The sequence below is a fragment of the Crocodylus siamensis genome, chromosome 7 (genome assembly GCF_052110815.1).
Source record: "Crocodylus siamensis isolate JL-2025a chromosome 7, ASM5211081v1, whole genome shotgun sequence".
In the NCBI taxonomy this organism is placed as follows: domain Eukaryota; kingdom Metazoa; phylum Chordata; order Crocodylia; family Crocodylidae; genus Crocodylus; species Crocodylus siamensis.
Window position 1 is genome coordinate 3,279,663 of NC_143401.1, and position 22,838 is coordinate 3,302,500.

The 22,838-nt window shown below is 53.0% G+C and overlaps 2 protein-coding genes across 4 annotated transcripts; both read left to right on the forward strand.

Annotated features, from left to right (window-relative positions):
• Positions 1-8,602: 8,602 nt before the first annotated feature.
• On the forward strand, positions 8,603-12,760 carry STMN1 (stathmin 1). Its single transcript, XM_090057203.1, has 5 exons — positions 8,603-8,682; positions 9,850-9,926; positions 10,665-10,837; positions 11,688-11,879; positions 12,270-12,760. The coding sequence occupies exons 2-5, from the start codon at positions 9,911-9,913 to the stop codon at positions 12,336-12,338; spliced, it is 450 nt and encodes a 149-aa protein (XP_089913329.1). The 5' UTR covers positions 8,603-8,682; positions 9,850-9,910; the 3' UTR covers positions 12,339-12,760.
• Positions 12,761-12,896: 136 nt separating this feature from the next.
• On the forward strand, positions 12,897-18,515 carry PAQR7 (progestin and adipoQ receptor family member 7). Of its 3 annotated transcripts, XM_090057198.1 has the most exons (3): positions 12,897-16,300; positions 16,449-16,648; positions 17,412-18,515. In XM_090057198.1, exons 2-3 carry the CDS (start codon positions 16,582-16,584, stop codon positions 18,506-18,508), a joined length of 1,164 nt encoding a protein of 387 aa, XP_089913324.1. In that variant the 5' UTR covers positions 12,897-16,300; positions 16,449-16,581; the 3' UTR covers positions 18,509-18,515. The 3 variants fall into 3 exon arrangements, with proteins under 3 accessions (XP_089913324.1, XP_089913325.1, XP_089913327.1); XM_090057199.1 differs by having other exon boundaries at positions 12,897-16,716; XM_090057201.1 differs by lacking the exons at positions 12,897-16,300; positions 16,449-16,648 and adding an exon at positions 16,767-16,998.
• The last annotated feature ends 4,323 nt before the right edge of the window (positions 18,516-22,838 follow it).

Here is a 22,838-nt window from a genome sequence, read left to right on the forward strand (position 1 = left end):
TATTAGCTTAACAGCAGCATCCAGCGGCTCGGGCTGAGACGGCGCTCCCCGCGCAGCAAGAGCCAGCTCCTCTCTCATCGCGTTTACGGGCGACGGCAGGTTGAGAACTTGCCCTCTTGCTAGACTGGAGGTCCCCTGTGGGAAACGCCAGCTCTCAGTTTTCACTCGTTTTGGGGCTACAGAAAAATACTAGATCGCTTCTTCTGTTGCAGAGACAGGTCGCCCCGGGGCAGAGCGGCTTGGACACTCAGGCTCGCTGTCTGAAATCTCTGAGTTGATCCTGGCTTAGTCCTCCCGGCACTAGCGCCACAGCCCGGGGCAGCTTTGGAAGGATCTCCGGGCCGCGCCCGGCGCTGCGGCACCCACATGGAGAGTCACTGCTGCGCCCGGGCGGGAAGGGGAAGCAGAGGGAAAGCGCAGTGAAGTGATGCCGGCGGGTGGCAACAGCGGTGGGGTGCAGTCTCCCGGGCTGGCTGGCTGTGCACTGAAGCACGCTGCCTCGAGTGCTGAGGGGGGTTAAATTCACCCAAGTCCCCTTCCCAGTCCTGCCCTCTCCGAGAGCGGGGGCTGGGCCTTGCTCTGTCCCTGCGCACAACACGCTGGCCATCTTGCACGCGTGTGGGGACGAGAGCCAGGCCTCGGCTCCCAGGCAACGGCAGGCTCGGTTCTGTGCGTGACCGGGGATGCGGAGGGGCGCGCTGGGCCTTGCTCTCCTCCGGGCCCCTCTGTCCGGGAGAGGGCGGGGAGGGGGCCAGGAACAGATGCAGCCGGCACGTTATTCCCAGACGAAAGCAGCTTGGGCTGGGTCAGCCAGGCGATTCCTCTGAGTGGCTGAGCTGCCAAATCGCAGGCCGAGGATGGGGAGGGCAGGGGAGTTAATTAGGTTTTATTTGTTAATGGCCACGTGCTCGCCAGGCGACCCGCTCCTGCCCATCTGCTGCCGGGGACTGACAGCGCTGGACAGGAGCAGCCGGGGCTGCTGGTCCCCCAGGCTGGGCTGGGCAGGGGACAGCGGCACGGGGGTGCGGGGTGGGGGCCAGGCCTAGGCGCTGGTCCCAGGGGATGCGACGTTTGCCCCCCCGTTGCCATAGAAACAGACAGGCAGCAGCTGCAGGAGGAGGAGGAGGAGGAGGGATGGCAGCGACAGCACTGCCGCCCTGCCTCTGGCAGATCAGATGGCACCAGCCCAGCCCAGCAGCCTCGGACCCCAGGCCGGCCGGCAGCTTTCCAGCCACGAGAGACACCTGCCTCCTGGGCGTGCGGCATCTGGCTGCTCGTCTCGGCTGCAGCAGGCTGGCATCCCTGCGTCGCACCAGGCTCCTGAGCCCCAGGGTTTCGGACCCGCCGAGCGAGGCAGCAGACCGGGGCATTGTGCTGTGAGACGTGTGTCGGGGGTCCCCGGCTGGGAGCCCTCGACTGATGGGGACATATATACCGGCACTGATGGCTTTGCTGTGGATTTGGAAGAGCCTTTGTATTTATTCATGCACAACTGCACATGCATATATATGTTTAATTTATATGTGCATACATTAAGCATATTCTACATGAGATAATATAATATGGTATTTGGCATACAGAAATGCTCCTTCAAATACACAACAAAGCCCCTCGTTCAGGGCCCAGTCCTGCCAAGACCTGAGCACATTCATTTTCCGGTTCCCAGGACTGGCGTCTACTTGATTGTTCCTGGTGTCTGCTTGATTGTTACTAGGCAAGTCTGCATTTTATCTCAAAACACGTATAGTAGGGACAAAGCCCTGTGGCTCTCGTAGGCTCGGGTCTATTTTGGATTAAAATGCGGGGACTTGCCTTTCCTCTGTGCTATGCAATACCATGCACATGCCTTTCGTGCTGCTGTTTCTGAATGTACAACAGCTATTTATTGCATGTGAGATCTATGTTTGCTAGGAAAAGAACTCCAACCGTGACATTTGTCCTTCCTCGAGATTACATTTGTTGCGGGAGGAGGGGTTAAATAATAGCTGTAGTGTATTGTTCATTAACCGTTTCACAGCCCAATATACAGAAACAATCACACTTGGCAATAAACACATTTAGATGTGGATGTGTTATTGCCAAACTTTTGTTTTCAGAATATCACAGGGAAGGCTTTTATAGCAGTCTGAAACCCAAGGGAAGATATCTATGCTGGTTTTTTTGAATGGACTGAAAGCATAAAATACTATATAAACCACCTCCGTGGATTAAGCTTGAAGGTATCGTTTAATAAACGAAATGTAGCTTCCATGATTAATGGTGTTTAGTTTGGATTAGGAAAAATAGACAAGCGTCCACTTAAATTTTGTAGTACTCTGATGCTAGCAGATGCACTTGGATCGTTAACTCTTTGAGCTAAGGACCATGTTTGCTCCCCTGTGTGTATCTAGCACCTAGCACAGTGGTCCTTAAATGGAGCTGCTAGGTGTGCCTTCAAGCAGGGATTAATTATTAATTACAGTGATAAATGCTTTGAATGAATTCGGGTTCTGGTGCATTAGCCCACAGCTACAGCACATGGCTTTTAGGTCCGAGAGATTTGTTTTCACAAATCTCATGCTTTTGGTGAAGGCTGATCTTGCTCTGTCTGCCTGAAGCGATTTGGGAATTTCAGGGCTGTAAGTAAATCTGCTCATCCCATTGCTGATATTTATTTAAAACAAGCAAACGGCACTGCCAATTGGCAGCCCAACGGTTTTGTGTGTAAAATGGCTTTGATAAGCAAAGGCGTGAGTGTGTTTTCATTGACTGTAGCAGACAGGCTAGGTGCGGAGCCTCTTCTACGGTTTCAGATTGAGAACCTGAATGATCTTGCAAGCAATGTGCCTTTCAGAGGGCTTCCATCTATGTAGTCCTCCCGTCAGGACACTTACAGGGGACACATCCCTCTTGAAAGGGTAATATTCTTAACTGAACCATGCCAGCAAGGGATCCATAATACCAGGGGTTTTGCTGAGTTGCTGCTCTAGCTGAACCTGTCCCTTGAATTCAAGGGATTAATTAGGAACTGGGGAGTAATTAGAGCTACACACAAGTTCTTCCTCTTTTTTTCCAGTTCATTTCTTTCTCCGAGTGCCAAAGCAAATGTGTTACTGGAATCTTCTTTCTGTTGAATATTTTATGGCTTCTGTGTGCGTTGCTATTCTCTGCGTTGTCAAAATCACGTCATCTGCTTTGCACCGTGTCCCAGATGAGCTGGCTGACTCTGACACTCTTGGAATCTAATTAGTGCGTCTCGTGTCGGCTTCCAAAAAACTCCCCCCTCCGACTTTCATCTCGCTTTCTAGCTCCTCGGTTATTAGGGAGCACTGGGTAGATGTAGCTACAGGCACCGCGGTTATTTCTGAACCTGCAGCAAGCAGTTGGCTATTTCTGGCCTTCCTCAAAATGCAACCTTCTCTGCACTCCATATGGGAAATGTGAATTCCTGCACACAGGCTGGGAACCGAGGGGGGGAAAGTTAGCCAGGGCGTGGAAAGCTGATACAAAGCCCTCTAATAGCGCCTGAGACCTGGATTATGATTCCACGCATCATACTCCGTGAACCCTCTGGGGAGGTCTCCATGCCAGCCGTGCACTGGCGAGCACTTGTGAGCCGGGGGAACCAGAAGACCCATGACCACGTCGAATCCCACGTAGACCCGGTCTTACACGTTTGAGTCGTGGCACCCCGGGGGTCTGCTACAGGTTGGGCAGCGAATGTCGTTGTTCTCCAGCCCCTGCTGAGATCGAATGCAGACCCCAGACTGAAGAGTGTGGGATTTGGTTCGAAGAGACTGTACTCGTCTGGCTGAAGAACGCCCTCGCTAACTGGCATTCGCTGACTTGACGAGAGAGAAAGGCCGTTGGTGTTGGTCTGAAGAAAGGCAGAAGGCAGGGCAGATGCGGGGGACCCCCGTGCCTGTGTAGATGTGCACCTTACAGACTAACTAAACTGAAGATGTGTAGCAGAAGCTTTTGGGAGCCCAAGCTCTGACGAAGCAAGCTCGGGCTCACAAAAGATTATGCGATACAATACATCTCTGATTGAGTTAGTCTATGAAGGTGCGCACCTACCCTGCCGCCTTTGTAACAGGGGCCATTTCAGGGTCATTAAGGTGGTTGCAAAGGCAGCAAAGTGTTTTCAGCAAAACCCTCAACGCACTATTCCCTCACTCCCGCTATTCTGTATAGGTTATTATATAGCCTTCATCACCATAGCATCCAAATGCCTTCCAGTACTGCATTAAGCAACATCTGTCATGTGATTTTTTTTTTCTTTTAAGAGAGGAAGGACCAGAAATTTCAGGGTCTTAGTGCCCACATCAGCTGCCATTGTTATATTTGTGCTTCCATATCTTTAGCGGCAGCATCTGTGCTAGGTGTTACCAGCTCCAGTTTCTAAAGGAATAAAGCCCAGACATATCCAAAAGGCAGATGAGACTTGCTGAGCTGGGAATGGAAACCAGCAGGACTCCTTGTTTGTCTCCTGCTCAGGCAGTTGCGGCCATGCCCAGGAGTATTTTCCAAAGGCAGATTTCTAATCCTGGACAAAGTGTTTTGCTGAGTCGTAGTCATGGTTCCAGGGTTAACCTAAAATGAAGCAACCTATTTATACGTAAGGAAATGGGTCATTTTCAGATGATTTAGCCTCCATCCACTGAAGAGCTCTCGCTGAGCCTGGAACCTGTACCTTGCTTACCTCGGCCTTTGGCAAGCCATGCGTTCAGTTGCTTGATCTAAGACATGATTTGGGATTTGAAAGTATCCTAGCCAAAGATCTCCACATGTTTATACACTAGTTCTGAGCACCCTCGCACGCTGTCCCGGGCAAGTGCTATTACCTCTGTGCAGCCAGATAAATTGAGGCATGGAAAGGTTAAACAGTTTGCCCAGGGACAAGACAAAGTTTCTATTACACATACACTGGGTTTCTATTAAAACCAACAATATCCTATTGCAGAGACCTTTCTTCTATTAACCTATCCAGATGTAGAAACTACTTGACATTAACATTAATTACAAAGGCATCTGAAGACATTCTTTGCATCACAGACATACCTGCCAGTCCATCCACCACGGACGTTATAAAGTTGGCAATTTGATATTCGGAAAGCACGTTCTTACTGGCGATTAAGTATTTTTGCAAGTTGAAAGAGCTGCCGTGGGCTGAGTTGTTACCCAATTATGTCAGTCTCCTTTGTGGGGCATTTTGATAAGCACATCAGAAGAGAATCTTTAATCTTCAGGCTAAGTATGATTCCTTCATGTCCTGAATTCACGTGTTCAAATATTCCTATGGATAAGACCTTGAAACTTATAAGAAAACCCACTGTAGCAACCCACTGTAAGAAACCTGTGGTTATTCTAACACATTTTTTTACACTTTCAGGCATTTTGGGAGATGGCGTTGTCCAATATGCCTGGGTCGTTTTGTTTGGTTGGCTGTTTTTGGTCAGCTCTGCTCCTGACTGGTTTTGTCCCCTTGGTCAAGTCACTGGAATGCTCTGAGCCTCCATTTCTTTTATTTATTTCCTTTGTTTCAAGGTCTTTGGATTAGAAATGCTAAATGCTCCCAAAGACAGACCATGCCCTGCTTCTAACATAACTTCTCTGTGCTTGCTGCACTTTTACCATCCACGAATCTCCACACCTTGAATAGGTGAAGAGGATGAACATAACTGCATCCATGTGCAAGATGAGACAAAAATAACTGAAGTCTGAGGTTACACATCATATTGATCACAGAGGGATTTAGGCATTTCACATACTTAGATGGTCTTGGAAATCCCACTGTACACCTGTGTCTTTAGGGGCCTAAATACCTTGGGAAATCTAGACCCAGGAGGATTTTTATGTCATGTTAATTTGTGGAAAAGTAAAAAACCCAATCCTGCCAGGAGTGGGACGTTTCATGATAAGGAGTGACAAGCTGCTCATATATTGAGTGATTACTGACCACGCATTGGGAGCTCATTGCTAAACTCTCCCAACTCTCCTTGAAATCAAAGACATATGCCTGCTCTCAGGGAAGTCAGAGCAGGGAGGGTACAAACGTACTTGAGAAGCCCACCCAGACTGGAAATTGGCTCCGATATCAGCAGCTGGGGTTCAGTTCGTGCTGTAGGTGACTTGATAGAAACTGCAACAGTTTTGTATCAGATGAAAAATGCTGCGACTTGACTGAATATGGGGGATGTGAGTGGTGCACAGAGTGGCATCAGCTGCTGAAATCAGGTTTTATCTTCAGGATAAACAAGGGCTTAGACATCTTTCCTCATCTTGGATTGACTTCTGTAGGCTTGCAAATGCCCCTGACTCCTGTCAGTGTGCACAAATTCATTCACTGATTTGGTCAGAAGTTTAAACTTGAACTGTGCCATTCACTCATAAGTTCTGACTTTATCATGACCAGAAACAATGACTTACCTGTTAGACAGAAATTTCCAATTCTAGTGTGCAAAACTTCACGTGACAGCTGGAAATAAAATGAAAGATTCTTCTTATATGTCAGAAACCCAGTAACCAAGGAATTCTGTGGCTAAAGGCAATTGCACTTTGGATGGAAAAGGACAATGTGTTCAGTTTGATGAACTGTCTGGTGTAAATTAAACCAAAGCTTTTCATACACTTTGGGGGAAATGCTGGCAAAACCCAGGCACCTAATGCCAATCTGCTTTTTGGCAATCAGGAATCTCCTAAACCAATATGGCTACAACCTGGATTCCTGACAGTCTGCTTTTATGAACTTTTCCCAAAATAAAATCACTTCAAATAAGAGACTAAAAAGAAGATATTTAATCCCCCAAACCTAAATACAGAGACAGCTATGAGCACCTGGAAATATATGCTGATTATTTCTTTGCTTTTATATTACTGCAGAGTGCAGAAACTCCAGTCAGAATAAGGATCCACTTAAGATGGTTATTGTGTGTGTGTGTGTGTGTGTATAATCTGTATATATCGTGAAAGACAAGGTTTGGAAGAGACCTTAGACAAGTTTTCAGGCATATGGTACCCTTTGCTTGGATCTGGGAAAGAAGCAGATGCAGCTTGAGCTAAGGTATCTTTTATTGGACCGAATGTATAGTTGCCAGAAATAATCTAAAACTTCCTTGCCTCTTGCACATTTTCTGGATCATCATGGTTACATCACTCTAACACTACCACCACAAAGTAAAAGACAGTTTCCATCCCAAAGAGTGAAATGGCCAAGGGAAAAACCCACATCTCCTGACTCCCAACCCAGCACCCTTATCTTATCCCACGGGATCTTAACCTCAAACATGATCTGCAAAGGAAGATCAGTTAAACTTGGACCTTTTTAAGTACTTTAAGGTATGTAAAAGGAATCAGAACTCATGGCAGGGGTGATATCTTTTATTAGACCAACTAGATTTTTGCAAAAAAAAATATTTTACAGTCTGTAAAGCAGTCAAGAGATGAGATGTTTAGCTGGTGGGCACTGAACCCAGCCCCACGCGGTATCTAAACCCTTTTCTCTTTATGGCAGAAGCAGGTGCTTCGACATGTCTCTGCAGGGTGGGGATTAGCGCATGGACGTCACAGTGTGACATCACACACAACCCCCTCGACCCCAGGAAGTCCGAATCTGAGACTCGCCCCAGCTCACTGTGGTTAGGAAAGGGCTTTAAAATCAAACCGCTCTGCCGGCCATTCAGTGCACGTGGATAGCAATAAATAAATGATAACGAACGCAGCCCACTTCGGTTTGCGGCACGGGCAGTCAGCGGCCGCGGCTTCCGGGCGGCAATCGCAGAAGTGCGTTGGCAGCCTCTCGACATGCAAAAATCTCCAACGCTTGGCTCCAAAACAATACCTTTGCTTAGGCCGACCGAGAAATCACCAATACGTATGTTTTCTGCTATCTTTATTTTGCAGCGCCTCAGTCGGTCTAATCGACGGTATCATTTTGCGGCCCAGCGTTGGGGGTTGTTGCATCGCTTTCGGTCTCGGGCCCACGCAGCCCCGCATCCATCCCTTCGCTTGCCGGTGACTTCGGTATAGGGGGTCGTTTTGTGCCGTTGGCCCCTGGGCGGCTGCCCTCTGCCGTGGCGGGTGTGCGGCCCCCAGACGGGCGTCCTGGTCCCGGGTCCTGGCACCCAGCGGGCAGACCCGTGACACGCCCTTGGGCCGCCGCGGAAACCGGGCCCCTGCGCCGCCTGCAGGGATGGAGGGATGGATGCGGTTTCCATGGAAACAGCCGTCAGATCAGCCCGGGCGTCTCTGCTTTGTGGTTTTGGTCACAACATGCGCCTCTTGTAAAGCAGGATTTCATGTGCAAAACTGTCAAGGGTTTTTTTTTTGGTACAATATACACCTTTTTTGGGGGGGGAGGGTTATTCCCCCCGTCACGTCCTGAAATAAAGAGTTGGGGTCACAGACCTGCTCGTGTGCCACGCCGGTGTAAGGGGGGAGGGTCCGTGGCCGGGTCCAGGCCCCTCGCGCGGGGGAGGGGAGGGGCGGGGCGGACTACAGCCCCCGGCACGCCCCGCGCGGCGCTGGGGAGGGGGCCGGCCCCTAGTCCCCCCAGTAGAGCGGCACGTGCCGCCGCGCTCGGCCAATGGGGGCGGGGCGGGGCGGGTCACGTGCCTTTGTTTGGCGCTTTTGTGCTCGGCGGGGCGGGCGGGAGCGGAGAACGGCTGGCGCTGCGGACGGAGCTGGTGGGCGCGGTGAGGCGCGGTATGGCGCGGCGCGGCGCGCGGAGGGACCCTGCCCCCTGCCTCTTCCCCTTGCCCCTTCCCCGGGGGGGTCGGGGACACAACGGGGGGGCTCCCATTGTCCCCGCTGCCGTGGAGGGAGGGGCCGACCCCTCCCCGTCGCTGCTCCAGTGACAGCCTCGCCATTGTTCGCGGGCGGGGGGCGGGGCCGGGCCGGAGGGGGGGAGGGGCGCGGTGAAGCGGGCGAGGGGCGCGCGGGTGCCCGGATGCTGCCGTTGGCCCCGCCCCCTCCCCGCGCCCCCAGCCGCGCGCGCGCTCAACGGCCGTTTGAATTCGGCCGGGGGGCGGGGCTGGGCGGGGCGGCTGCGTCCTCATTGGCTGGGCGGCCCTCGCGGTCCAGCCAGTAGGGGTTGGGTAGAGCTGGCCCCACCCCATTTCTCCCTCCTCCCCCGGAGATCTCTGCTACCTCTATTATTCCTATCTCTAAAATGGGGGTGTGAACACCAGCCTCCTCCTCCTCCCAGTACTGGGAAGGTATAGGGTGTCCAATCATCATTATTATTATTTTTTAAAGACAATGACTGATCTGCAGGTGTGCTATAATGCAGCTTGGACTGGAGGTAGACACATACTTGACCATCATAAAGGGGTCGGGGGGTGGAAAGACACAACATACCCCATCGGTGCAGACTAAAAGCTATTTAAAATTAGCTTTTGTTTTTTATTATTTATTTATCTATCTATTTATTTATTTTTAAGACTAGATGCGTCCTCATTTTGTTGAGGCTTCAAATGTATGCAGTGTAAATGTCCTGAATCCACTTCTCTTGGACCAAGCTATTCTTCCCCCCTCACCACGCACGCGTGCACACGCACCCTTAAAATATAAAATGTACTTAATCATTTAGAAAAAGTCAAGGGGGCATTTTTTTTGGATGGGGGCGTTGTTTGCTTTCCTGGTCTAGCAGAGTCTTTGTGGCTGAAAGAGATTTCCTGTAACAAACAAGGCCTGACAGTGTTCAGGGACCACCTGGCTCGAGCAGCACTGTTAAATGCTGGAGCCACGTCTCCGCAGCAGTCTTTCACGTGGTCTCCTGCTTATTGTAACTCCCATCCAAATACCCATGGAAAGCAGTCTCTTTTTGTAATGATTTTTCTTTTGTCAAAGACTTAATCTCTGTTTCGTTAGTTGGAGGTCCAGCTGGCTGGAGATCTTGCGGAGCAGGCTTGTGGTGTCCACCATCTCGGACATGGCTACTTCAGCAGGTACGTCCTGTGTCGGATTCATTAGCGTGTAATCGTGGTCAGTTTACCGAGTGGTGTTTAACTGTCCTCCTGTGTTGCGCTACTGTGGAGAAGATGTTTAAAATCCCATACGTTTATATGGGGGGGAAGAAACGTTTTGAGTTGGGCTGGCTGCATCTGTTAGCACGTGGCTTTCCATTCATCTGTTTGCCATCTGGTCAGTGAAAGCAATCGCTGTAACGTAGATGTAGTGAACAAAGCTGGTGCCCTAGCACTGCTGCTTTATGAATCTTGGAGAACAGACTTACCTGTTCACAGGGTAAGAACAGAATGCTTGGTTCTTGATGAAATATATATTCATTTTTTCATTCTTTATAGAATGTAATCCTGGAAGAAAAGCTAGCCAGTTGGTTGTTGTATTGTGCAGGGGCACAGGAGTGTAATCAAGCCCAGTCTTGCTCTAAAACCTTGGGCAGGTCTGTTTAACTCCTTTGTTTTTTCAGCTTTCTCCAGGGGTAGAATAAGTCTTGCCATGCTAAAAAATGATCCTTCTAAGTTCATGTGCAAGGGACTTTACTGTTCAAGTTGGAAAACAAGGTGTTTAACCTGCTGTTGGATCTCACTGCTGCTTTAAACAGGCTTACCCCCTCTGTTTAAATGCTCTCTGCTTTGTTTCATTGTACTCGTGCACTGCATGCTTGTCCATGGTTTAACTAAAGTTAAGTCAGTGATTGGCTCAGTTTCATGTCCCTTTCCTAGACATTCAGGTGAAAGAGCTTGAAAAGCGTGCCTCTGGCCAGGCATTTGAGCTGATACTCAGCCCTCGTTCAAAAGAAGCAGTCCCGGAATTTCCTCTCTCCCCTCCGAAAAAGAAGGATGTCTCACTGGAAGAAATTCAGAAGAAATTGGAAGCTGCAGAAGAGAGACGCAAGGTAGATGCAACATAACCGTAGCTTTCAGTAGGCAAGCTGGCTTGTTTGCTGATGGTACTCTGCGTCTAGGGATGCCAGTGGAGTGGAGCAAATTTCAGTTCGGGAAGACAAGTTACTGCCTCTTCTCTCCCCTCCCCACTAAGTGGTGCAGATGCAAAGGATGTTAATTTAAATGACTTCCAGTAGAGGTTCTGGGGGTTTTACTCTTTTATGTTTAAACTATGGTGAAACCTGTGCACTGTTTACCTGGTCACTTGAAAGTGGGAGGGGAAAATATTTAGCAAGGAGTATTAATATGGCTTCAAGAGACTGAAAGTTTTACTGAGAGTCCTCCCAGGAAAATTGACAGCTCTGTCTGTGGGTAGGGAGTTGACTAAAAGTCCTGTTTGGCAGCAAGTTGCTTTGCTGAGACATGACTTCAAGTACTTGGTGAGAACTGAGGGAGTCAGAACTCCATATGCTACTTGATATAGGCACACTGACTTCGTACAATCTCTAATGCTTCTGGGTTTGCACTAAAACAGTAATCTCTCTTTTTTTTTTGTTTTTTATTCTCTCCTGAGGACAAAGATTTATTATAGGGGAGACTTAACTGGGGCTAGACCACGTTCTTGCACTTCCAGGGAACTGTCCAGCTAAGTTCTTGCATTTAGCTGCAGTGACTTATTTCCCTGTGTAGTCAGATGTAACGACATCATTTAACATGCATGTCTGATGCATGTTGAATGACTGTTTTTGCTCAAGGATGTAGCCTAAAGTCTCTTCTCTTCAGTGTAGAAGCTGCCCGAGGTGTAAGTATTTATATAGTTCATCTCTCCTGTGTCTAAACGTGCATGGTCTATTTTGTTAGTCTCATGAAGCAGAAGTCTTGAAGCAACTAGCTGAGAAACGAGAGCATGAAAAAGAGGTGCTTCAGAAAGCAATTGAAGAAAATAATAATTTCAGCAAAATGGCAGAAGAGAAGCTGACCCACAAAATGGAAGCTAACAAAGAAAACCGAGAGGCACAAATGGCTGCTAAACTGGAGCGCTTGAGGGAGAAAGTAGGTGTAGAGTTCCAATTCCCATCTGGGAAGAGAACTTGAAATGCTCTTACTATGCTGACTAGCTAACGACTGAGTGGGGGGGGTTGTTGGAATAGGCAGGCACACTCGGGTGTCGGTTTAATAGACTGAAGTCTATTACACCTACAAAAGACCTCATGGAAATCCATGCTTAGGGAGAAGGGGCCTGGGGAAGCTTTGATTTTCTTCCTTTTTTCTAAAGCAAGGTCCTGTAGTAGAAGAGTTCAGGGTACACTGGTTAGCTGGGGCGGCGGTTAAGAAGCTAAAAATGGGGTTTGGAGGACACAGTATATGATGCCAATATGGAGGTAAAAGTCCCAGCACAAACATAGTCTTGGTTTATTTAGTGGACTCTGTCACCTTTTTCAGGACAAGCACATTGAAGAAGTGCGAAAGAACAAAGAAGGCAAAGACCCCGGTGAAGGTGAAACTGACTGACTTCATTCTGGAAACTGACTCTCCCCCTCCCCTAAATATCCAAAGACTGTACTGGCCAGTGGTTTTTCTTCTTTTTTTCTGTTAAGTTTCTAGAAAACTGATGTAGAACTGTAAAGGTAGATCCAAACTGTACACTTGCTTTGGGGACAAAAGGGGAGACTTTACATGTTTCACTTTTTTCTAAAGTGTTGTCTTTCCAGTGTAGCTATCTTGTTGCATCCTTTTCTACTCCAGGGCACTTGTGCCCAGGTTGACTTTTTTTGCTAGTACTGTATCAGCTCTGTAAAACATGTTTGTGAAAGGAATATGTAGTAATACTGTTCCATGCTGAATATCTGTTCCACTTCAAAATCTGACTCTGTCCCAGTCTTATAAGATACTGCTGTAACTGAGTGACTTAATAAAGCTGCACAGTGCTCTTATGGGACTTTTTTTTTTTTCCTGGACCAGCATAACTGAGTGTTTAAAAATGGCCAATGTAGAGATGAGTGAAGCCTAAAACAGACCTTCTTACTTAGCATTAAAATGAAAAGCCTGTAGCAGCACTCTCTCGCCTCTCACCCAGCTACTGGGGGTGCTGTATGGCAGCCTTTTCCCTAGCCCTGTTTTCATTGTCTTAATTCTACAATAAGAGCTTTGTGTTGACACCTCAGCACTTGTCAGCTGCTACTGTTTTCTGTTTAAAATGGTTCAGAACCACCTCCCTTTGGATGCTGATGCTTCAACAAATAAGTCCTTGTTACATGGTTGTGTAATGTGGCTTTTTTTTTCCCCCCTTCCTAACATAACGAGTATTTCCCAAAAGCTACTTGAGCTCTTGGCATGGCATGATGCAAGCACTGTGAAGAAACTACTGGAAACTGCAGAAAATGATTTGGGCTTGTGTGCTAGAGGCTTGAATTTGCAAGGGGGGTGAGGGGTGGGTCCTATCAGAAACTCCAGTACTTGGAACAAACCTGTTGTCATGGACACTTAATTGTGGGAATAGGGTGCACACCTCTAAAACCGAACAGCTCTTTTGAACTCGGTCACCTAGTATGAAGGAAGGGAATGATTACTGAAGGCAGACGCATGGCCCCGTAAGCACCAGCTCAATGGGCAGTTAATCACGTGGATGGGAAGGTTTGCAGTGTTAAAGTCCCCTCAAACTAAGGTCAGAAGGGACCTTGTAGATCTTCAAGTCTGACCCCCTGCCTGGGCAGGAGAAAAAATGGCTTGATGCCTACCTGGCTGGGACCTTTTAAAGTCCCCCAGGGTAGGACCCAGCACCACTTCCTTTGGAAGTTGGTTCCAGATCCTAGCCGCCCTGACTGAACTAGTTCTTACAGGTGTCTAATCTAAACCTCCTCAACAACTTGTGGCTGTTATTCCTTGTTATGCCAGGGGGCGCAAGGGGAAACAAGGTCTCCCAAATTCATGCTAGGATTCACTGTGGTGCCTGCTAAGCCTTTTTGCCACCTTGCCATGCTTGGTAGCTTCCCAGATGCTCCAAAACTGGAATAACCTAGGATGGTGGTCCCCAACCTGCGATTCATTGGCAACACATTGAGCAGGAGATGTTCCAGCATTGGTCGCAGCCACTTTGTCTCCTGTAAATGTTTGCTCTGAGAGCGCAAATGCTGTACTCTGTTGCCTGCTCTGCTAATTGCTCGGTATTGTTGGGCCAGCAAGGGCTGGAGGAATACTGACTTCCAAAGTTTTGCACATTCACAAGTGCCAATCCAATGTGATGCACACTGGCCTGACATTTGGGGGCTTTTTTTTTTTGCCAACCTAGATAGAACAAGGGTTCACCTTTTAAAAAAAAAAAAAAAAAAAAAAAAAAAAAAGAAAAAAATCCTTCTGAGTCTGTAATACATGACTTCATATTGAGCTTAACTTTGTTCGTCTCTTCCAGAAACTGACAGCTGTTTCCATTGACTAAAGTTGAAATTCTTGGTGGTAAACACTTCTAAAACATCCCATAATGGTGAGATACCCATAGTCCCTCCCTACTTCTCAATCACTTTGGCCTTTCTGTTGTAGAGACAATATTGTTTGATATGGAGCTAGATGCAAATCAGAAGGATACAGGACCCTTCACGTGGCTGGAGGATGGCATACCACCTAAGCAACAGTGGCATTTATTTACAGTGGTGGGAGCTGTATGGCAGGAGGGGGGAGGTGAGCTGGGGGCCGGCAGACAGAATCTTTGTTCTTAAATCTGTTGATTCATTCTCAAAGTTGGTCTCCCCCTGCCGTTTCCTGGGCGTACTGCTGTAGAAATCTCGCTTCTCAGCCTCGTGGTGAGTTGTGTTCTGCTTACGTGAGCTAAGTGTTGAAAAGGGGGGTGGGGAGGAGACTAGGAATATCAGAAATGCAGTTGACGTGATCTCTTCCTTCAAGGATCTTGGAGAGCATTAAGTATTTTCGTGCCTGTTCCCAAGAGAGGAAACAGTGATGGAGGTAAATTGGATTACGTGGGCTCATGTAGCAGCGTAAGTCAGGCATGAATGGTAGGTCTCCCAGCTACTCCTAGTGCTGCACCTCCTGAAGCACACTACCAGCACGGCTTATAGCGTTCCTGAAAATGCCCCGCAGAGCATGCTGGCTCCCAGGGGGAAGCCCAATCCTGCCAGGCTGTAGTGAAACGTCAACCCTGCCTCCAGCCATGACTTGGAGGCCTTTCATCGTGGAGGCCTAGTTATACCCGACAGTGATTCTTGCATTGCATCTAAAAGGAACGCAGCTCACGGGATATGCCTGCCCCATCTCATTTATCCTGGGTCCGAGGTGTGCGGTTTTGTAGGCAACAGCCTACTTTGTCTGCTGCTACATTTGATTAAATAAACTGTCACCTGTGGAAACTCATGCATCCGAACCCTAACCCTGCCCTGATTTCAGACTAACATGGCTTTACCCTAAGAAGAATACGAGATGGCGGGTACTCGAGAGACAGTATTAAGGGGGAAGAGAAGAAAAGATGAAAGTGCCAGGAATTAGGTGGACAAAAATAGTGAGGTGATTAGAGGGGATGGGATGTGTTGAGGGAAGAGATCGGTCCCCCAGAAGCACCAAGTTTTGAAGCCAAAAAATAAGCATGTTGTGTGGATTATTACCAACAAACAAGTCTGAGCATTGAAGCAAATGCTCAAGAAAGGTGGATGCTCTAGGTCTTGCTGTCTTCAAATCAAGGTTGCTTTTCCAACAGGTATGTTTCAATCCAGCAGAAGTTTTGGGGGCTCTTACAGAAATAATCGAGGGGTTTGATAATAATGGGGCTTGACAGACAAGTTGCAGTAGAGCAGTGGGGGCCAGCCTTGGTAGCATGCCACATGCTGGGCCTGGAGTGCCCTTCGGATCCCCTTCCTGCTGCCTGCCGTGCTGCTGTCTGCTCCCTGCCCAATCCATGGCTGCGCTGCCTGTCCTGAGCTGTGACACGAACTCCGTGTGCTCCTTGTAGCATTTGCACCACAGGTTTGCTACTTAGTGATTGGGCCTCAAAGCCTACAACTCCAGATTCTTGGAAAGATTGTGGCGGGGGAGAGGAGAGAGAGCTGCCGCTGTTTATTAAATGCACTATGGAGGTAATATGTAGGCTGTTGGGCCATTGATTTTTTTTTTTTTTTTTTCCCCCCGCTGACATTACGTTTTCTGTTTTAGCCCTGATGAGATCTAGGCTGTCGGATGGGGCTGGCGTTGTGGCCGCCGCCTGGGGGAGACCGGGGCGGTCTTGCCACCCAGCCACCAGCACCTACTGCTTTGGGTTCACGGAGCGCACCCATCCGTTACTGCAGCAGCAGCCTCCACTTAGCAATGGGCACACCTCCGCTGCATTGCTAGCCAGAGCGTGACGGCGGTGTCTGTCGGCGTGGGCACGTATTGTAGTCGCATCTTAGTGCTGGGCAGTCAGCAGTGCCAGAAGGGCGTTTTTCCCACGATCGAACCCTGCGGTGGGGTGAAACCCAGCGCTCCAGCCCCAGGTCGGTGGGATTCTGCCTGTGCCCCAAGCGCTCAGCGCAGCAGTGGCAGGGGAAGCATGGGGCTTGGTCTTTTGTGAACGGCTTTGTCCCTGGCCTTGGGGTGGATCCTGCAGACGTTGCGGGAGCCTGATCTCGCATCGCCCCGCAGCGGCCGCTGGCTACACTTCAGCTCCGGAAACGAGGCATCCGCTTGGGTCTTTCGAGTGGATCATGAAAGCTGCCTCAGAGTGAAAGGAGCCCACACAAGCTGCTAGTCATTATCATCGCTACTTCCGCTGTCTATGGAAAGCAGCTGCCGCTCCCTTTCTCCTGCTGGATTTTGTTTTAAATGTAGAGGTGCAACTGCAGGTCTGTGCTGGAGGGAGCTGATGGGCAGAGAGCTGGGCCACTAAACGCACTGAGCCCTAGGCAGGCAGGTAGGGAGGGGGCCCGCGGTGACAGCGGCCTGTGCGGGGTGGGGGGTGGGTGGCAGGGTTGCTTCATCTCCCACCCAGCTTCTGGCCTGGGGGTGCGGAGCGCGCGGGCCGCCCCAGCCCCCTCGCCGCCCGGATGCCGCGGGGCTCCTTCCCTCCCCCGCCCAAGCTGCTTCCCGCTCCTTCCCCTTCGCTTCCTGCCGGCCCTGCAGCGGGGCGAGGAAGGCGGGTCTGAGCTGGCTGCCGTGGGGCAGCCATGGGCCGACAGCCCATTCTGCAGCGCAGGTACCGGTAGGAAGCGATGCGCCAAGCCCCGGCTACGAGCCACTCGTGTCTGCCGCGTGGAGCCAGGACACGTGTGTAACCAGCGCGGGGGGAGGGGGCTGCCCGGGACTGCTGCTTCCCCGGCCGGCGGGAGAAAGAGCGCACGGGAAGCCCGCAGCCTCGCCTCCCGCTTTGCAAGCTCCCCGGGACAGGCGTACAGCACCGAGCACCGGTCTGCGGCCTTTCGGGCGCGACGTGATACCACTTCAATGCCCCCCGTCCCCACAGCCAGCCTTCATTTCTCATTTCCTCTGAGGCTAATGGGACCATCATCCCCTCCTCGCCAGGCTCAGGGATCGTTTAGAAACCCCCCAGCCTTACATAACCGTCCCCGGGAAACCTGCTCTAAGCTTTCTCCTCGTCTCTTCCCGAAGGTCTTTTGCTGGGCAGCAGAGGAGAGTTTGATTTCGTCATGGCAACTATTGTCACGGAAAAGCTCAGCCGCCTTTTCATCCATGTCCAGCAGCCTTGGCACATCCCCAGGCTGCTGGAGGCCGCGTTCCCTGCCTCCCCATCCACCGTGGGCACTTCGGATGTGCCCAAGATCTTCCGGAAGCCCTACATCCACACGGGCTACCGGCCTCTCAACCAGACCTGGAAGTACTACTTCCTGACGCTCTTCCAGCAGCACAATGAAGCCATCAACGTCTGGACCCACCTGGTGGCTGCCGTGGTCCTGCTGCTCAGGTTCCAGCAGCTGTCCCACACCATCGACTTCATGAGCGATCCTCATGCCCACCCCTTGTTCATCATCCTCGTCGCCTCCATCACCTACCTGACCTTCAGCACCCTGGCCCACCTGCTTCAGGCCAAGTCCGAGTTCTGGCATTACAGCTTCTTCTTCATGGACTACGTGGGCGTTGCCATCTACCAGTACGGCAGTGCCACGGCACACTACTACTATGTCATCGAGCCAGCCTGGCACGCCAAGATCAAGGGCTTCTACATGGCAGGGGCTGTCTCGTTGGCTTGGCTGTCCTGTGCGGGGTCCTGCTACGCCAAGTACCGGTATCACCAGCTGCCGCGATATCTGAGCAGGCTGTATCAGGAGATGCCCTCGGGCCTGGCCTACGTCCTCGACATCAGCCCTGTGATTCATCGGATCTACGTGACGCAGTCCTCCGAGCACCCAGACCCAGCCATCCTGTACCACAAGTGCCAGGTGCTGTTTTTTCTCCTCGGCGTCTTGTTCTTCTCATACCCCTACCCAGAGAAGTGGTTCCCTGGGAAATGCCACTTCTTTGGGCAGGGCCATCAGATCTTTCACGTGTTTCTGGTGCTGTGTACCCTGGCCCAGGTCCAGGCGGTGGTGTTGGATTACGAGTCAAGGAAACAGGTCTATGCCGGTCTGCACGCCGAGATGCCCCACAACTTCTCTGCTCTCTGCCTCTTCACAGTCATCTGCTGTGTCCTCACGGCCACGTATATGGCTGGCAAAGTGAAGCGCAAACTGAGCTGCAAAGCAGAGTGATGCCCCCGGACTGCTCCCAGGCTACTGAATCCTGGCTGCCGAGCTGTCTGAATGGCACTCGCCCTGACCTGCGGGTTAAAACCTGCCCGGGGGCTTCAGGATACAGTGGAGGTGGAAAAGGGGAAATACCGAGATGGCGGGCCTTGCCAGGGGGTTTGATTCTGTATCCTGGAAAGCATGCATGGATGTGTGTGTCTGTGTGCACGAGTGTGTGTGTGAAAGGTTTTCCTCCCGCTGCTTGTTTTCTGCATTTGAAATTCAGACCCCGTGTTTCCCGGAGCACTGTATGAAGCGCTGGAAACCCAGCAGGACTGCAGCGTCAGAGGTGCCCTGCATTTGAAGCCCGGAGATGCGCGGGAAGGGAAGTGACTTAAATCAGAGTAGTTAAAACTGGTTTTGCTGTAATTCTGATTAAACTCAAATGCCTGAGATAAAAGCTGTGTGTTAGAGTCCATCCTTGTACCCTGAGGTCTGGAGGGGGGAAGTTCCCTGGTCACATCTGGGGTCCCCAGTGAGGCTTTCTAGCAACACAAAGCAGGGCAGAGCTGACAGTCCTGAGGTTTCTGTGGGAGAAGTTAGACATCAAAGCCAAATCCAGCTTTCCTCCATACATCACAGAGCAGCAAGCAAGGAGACAAGTCCAGGATGGGTCTCGTTTGCCATTAGGACCCACAAGCACCCTCTTGCACACCGCAGCCACAAAGCACCTTGGTAGCAATCAACCCTGATGTGCCCCGGGCCAAGAACAGGGGAGATGAGGGCTTTGCACTGCCAGCGGCCCACGACAAGGATGGGCAGGAGCAGGAGAGGACATGGAAGGAGAGGAGGCCTCATTCCCACTGACCTCTTCCCCCTGCAACGCCGAGGCACGGGGGTTGTGCAGACCCGATGGGAGCAGAGTTGAGTGACACAGGGCGGCTGCTCTACTCCTGCTGTGCCTGGAGCTCCACCTGCTTCGGCGGGAGCAGAAAATGGCAAGGACTAGGAGCCTGCGGGAACAGGGGAACAAATGCACCGGTGGAAAAGGGCAGAAGGGAGACACGCTGAGAGCAACGGGTGGTTGGTGGGGAGGGACAGGAGCTTGTGGGGGAGGCACAGGAAGATCCTTCCCCATTAAGGACAGCCTAGAGGGAGACGTTTGCTGCAGGGCTCATGCCGGTGACCCCTGAGGGGGAGGGGGTGGGTTTGGTGAGAGGCTGGACAGCAGGAGAGTCATTGCTGGTCTCAAATCCAGGCCTGGCTGCAGGGGAGGGAAGGGTTGCCCCACATAAGAGCGGCCACGCAAGTTTAGGGTTTGCTCCCTCGGCTCCTCCGCAGCTTGGCCCAGCCACCCAGGACTCTCCCGGCTCTCCACGGGGTCTAGTCTGAGGCCCTGCCTGCAGCGGGCGGGAGTGGGGGGCACTGATCGGTTGTGCTCTGTGCCTAGCCTGAAAGGGGCTCCAGTCACCAGGACCATTTTGCAAGCTGCAGCTTCGCTCGCTAGTGCTGGGCGCTAGGAATGCAGTGAGTGCTGCAGAGCCTGGAGGCTTGTGGGTCTAATCCTGGCAGGTGGGGAGCATTTTAATGAAGCTTGGCAATGCCTTGGTATTTAATTAAGCTTTAAAGCACACTGGCAGCCTACATGCTGCTTCACGTGCCACAGCCAGTGCTAATGAGAGAGCTTTGTAAGGAAAAGCACATGGCACCAAGTACCCGATGGCAACTGGCCTTGAGCTGTGCAAGGCAGGGGGTGCCGGGATGGATGGATGAGGGCATTTCTGCTCTGCCCCGCTCTCCCCAAGCCAAGGCCTGATCCTGAGCCCAGTTGTTAAGGGCTTACCCAGACTCAGGCCCTGGATCTCACCAGGACTTAACGTGCCAAGTGCTCTGAGGACAAGAGGCAGGGTCTCAGCGCTAAGGCACCGCAGCACTCGAGAGCGCTGGAGGCGTCCGTGCCTCCGAGGGGGAGAGGAGCATCCCTGACTGTGCTCCGTCCCCTCTAATCCGTGCGACCGGCTCGTCCAAACCTGGGTGCGAGGGGCCGCGTCTCTTCTCCGGTGGCAGCAGTGTCCTGAAGGCAGGAGCTGACTCGCGGCCAGCGTGGCGCCTCATGGCAGGTGGCATCTGCTGGATGTAGAAGCTGCCGTGCCCCGTGTTAACACAGGGATGCAGGATCTGGCGACACCCGTGACCGTTTTCCCCCTGTGGTGGATTCCTGCCCCTGGGGCTGTAGAGCGGAGCAAACGAGCCTGGCGGTGGGGAGAGAAGCCGGATCTGCCCCGCTCCAGTGTTCTTTTTCTGGGGGGAGGTCTGTGGCTGTGCTGTTGGGGTTTGATTCCGGAGAGGACGAGGGCTGAGCCCCGGAGATGGATGAGAGGGCCTTGCTTTGGGCGGTGCAGCCTCTCCCAGAGGGCCAGCCGGCTGGAGGATAAGGCTGCGCTGCCAGGGCGGCGCCCGCTGTCTCGAGGGAGCTCGGACAGTGGGAAACGGACCGGCACGCAGGCGAGGCAGCGCGGCCAGGGGCTGGGCACCAGCCGCCGGAGCGGGGTCACGCGGGCCTGGGCTTCGGGCAGGTTTCTTTCGCTGAGACCTGCGGCGGGAGGGGAGGCCAGGGCCTTGCCCCCACGGCGCCTTGTGTCCCCGGCCGCGGCTCCAGCCGGTCCCGCTGTTCGCCCCGCGAGCCTGGCCGCCCGCTCCGGCTGCGCGAGGCCCCGCGCGCTGCCGCCCGCGCCTGCTCTCGCGGGGCCGTGGGCGAAGGCGCTGCTCGGGTCACGGCGGCCTCCGCTGCCCCAGGCGCTCTTACCCTCACGGCGCCTGGCCCCCTCCCCCCCTCGGCAGTCCGGCGGCTCCCGCCCGGGCCTGCAGGTCGCTGGGGCGCTCCGGCCCGCCTCGGTGCGGGGCCCGGGGCACCTCCGGGGAGGGGAGGGCGGGGAGGCGCCGACACCCCAGCGGCCGCTGAGGGAGGGTGGCGCCGCACGGCCGGGGCGGGACCCAGGGCGGGCTGGCGGGGTCCGTCTGCCCCCCCGCGCACGCGCACACGCACAGGCGCTGAAGCGCGCCCAGCCGGCGCGGGCGATTGGCGGGCGGCGGCCCGCGCAGGCGCAGACGATGCGGCGCGGCGCGGCGGAGACGTGCGGGGTCTGGCTGGACACGGCACGGCCGCGGGCCCGGAGCCGCCAGACCCGCATCGCCGCCTTCTTCCCGGCCCGCGCAGGCCCCGCGGGGCAGAGCCGGCCGCGGGCTCCCCTCGCCGAGGCGCCGCCGTCCGGCCCCGGCGGGGCGCAGCGCGGGCAGCCGCTGGCGCGGCCCGGGCCGGGCCCGAGCGGCAGGCGGGCGGGCATCGCCGCGCCGAGCCGAGCCCGCGAGCCCGAGAACGCGGCCCCCGCGGCCCGGGCCGGGGGCGGCCAGCCGCCCCGCCGCCCGCGCCCGGGGGGAGCCGGCGCCGCCGAGCCCCTGCGGCCGCTCACCAACACCGCGGCCGCAGCGGGGCCCGGGCAGCCCGGCGCCCCCCTCACCCGGGACTCGGAGGGACGCCGCGCCGTGGCTCATCGGCGGCTCCAGGCGGGACTCGGGGCCCCTCCGCGGAAGAAGGCTCGGCAGGACTGGGGCGGTGGGGCGAGCAGCCCCTCCAGCGGCCCAGACGCAGCCCCTGACTTGCTCTTCACGGAGGACTCGGAAGGGAACAGAGTTATTAGACACCTGATCTGCACCCAGGAACAGGCTGGACAGGATGGTCTGGTATTCTTTAATGAGCCGGGGAAGCCCTCCGATGTCTGCGCCTTGCACGGCTGTCTTCCAGGAGGATGCAAGGAGTACGCCAGCTTGCACCTGGTGGTGTAGCAAGCAGAAGGAGCTGGGAGTTGTGTGCAAATAAAGAGAGTATTTTTATCCAGGCCTGTTGTAATCCTTTCTTGCAATATCCCCTACACAGGCTGCATCCTCCCGCAGCTACTCGGCTTTTCAGGGAGCGACCATGCGCGTTCCTGGCAAGGCCCGCGTACAGCGACTGGCTCTCTAATGCGGGTGGGAGAGATCCTCAGCGCTTCCTATCGACTTCACCCACTGCCAGTGCCCTGGTACTGGTTGCATTCGGCAATGCGGCAGCATCCTGGAAGCAGCAGTGAGAGGTTTCACTAGCAAAAGCACAATGATTTCCACAACCCCCAGAGCTTTGCTGCACAAGCTGCCCTCTCGCTCAGCATGTCGCTGTGCGGGTGGTTTCAGACCCCAGCTGCCCTGCGGGGTTCAGGTCCAGCCACCAGCTTTAACACCGTGTGTCTGTTACTCTAGAGCATGCTGCTAGAAGTCACTGGCTGCAGGAATTGGCAAGACTGAGACTTGGTTTTAAACA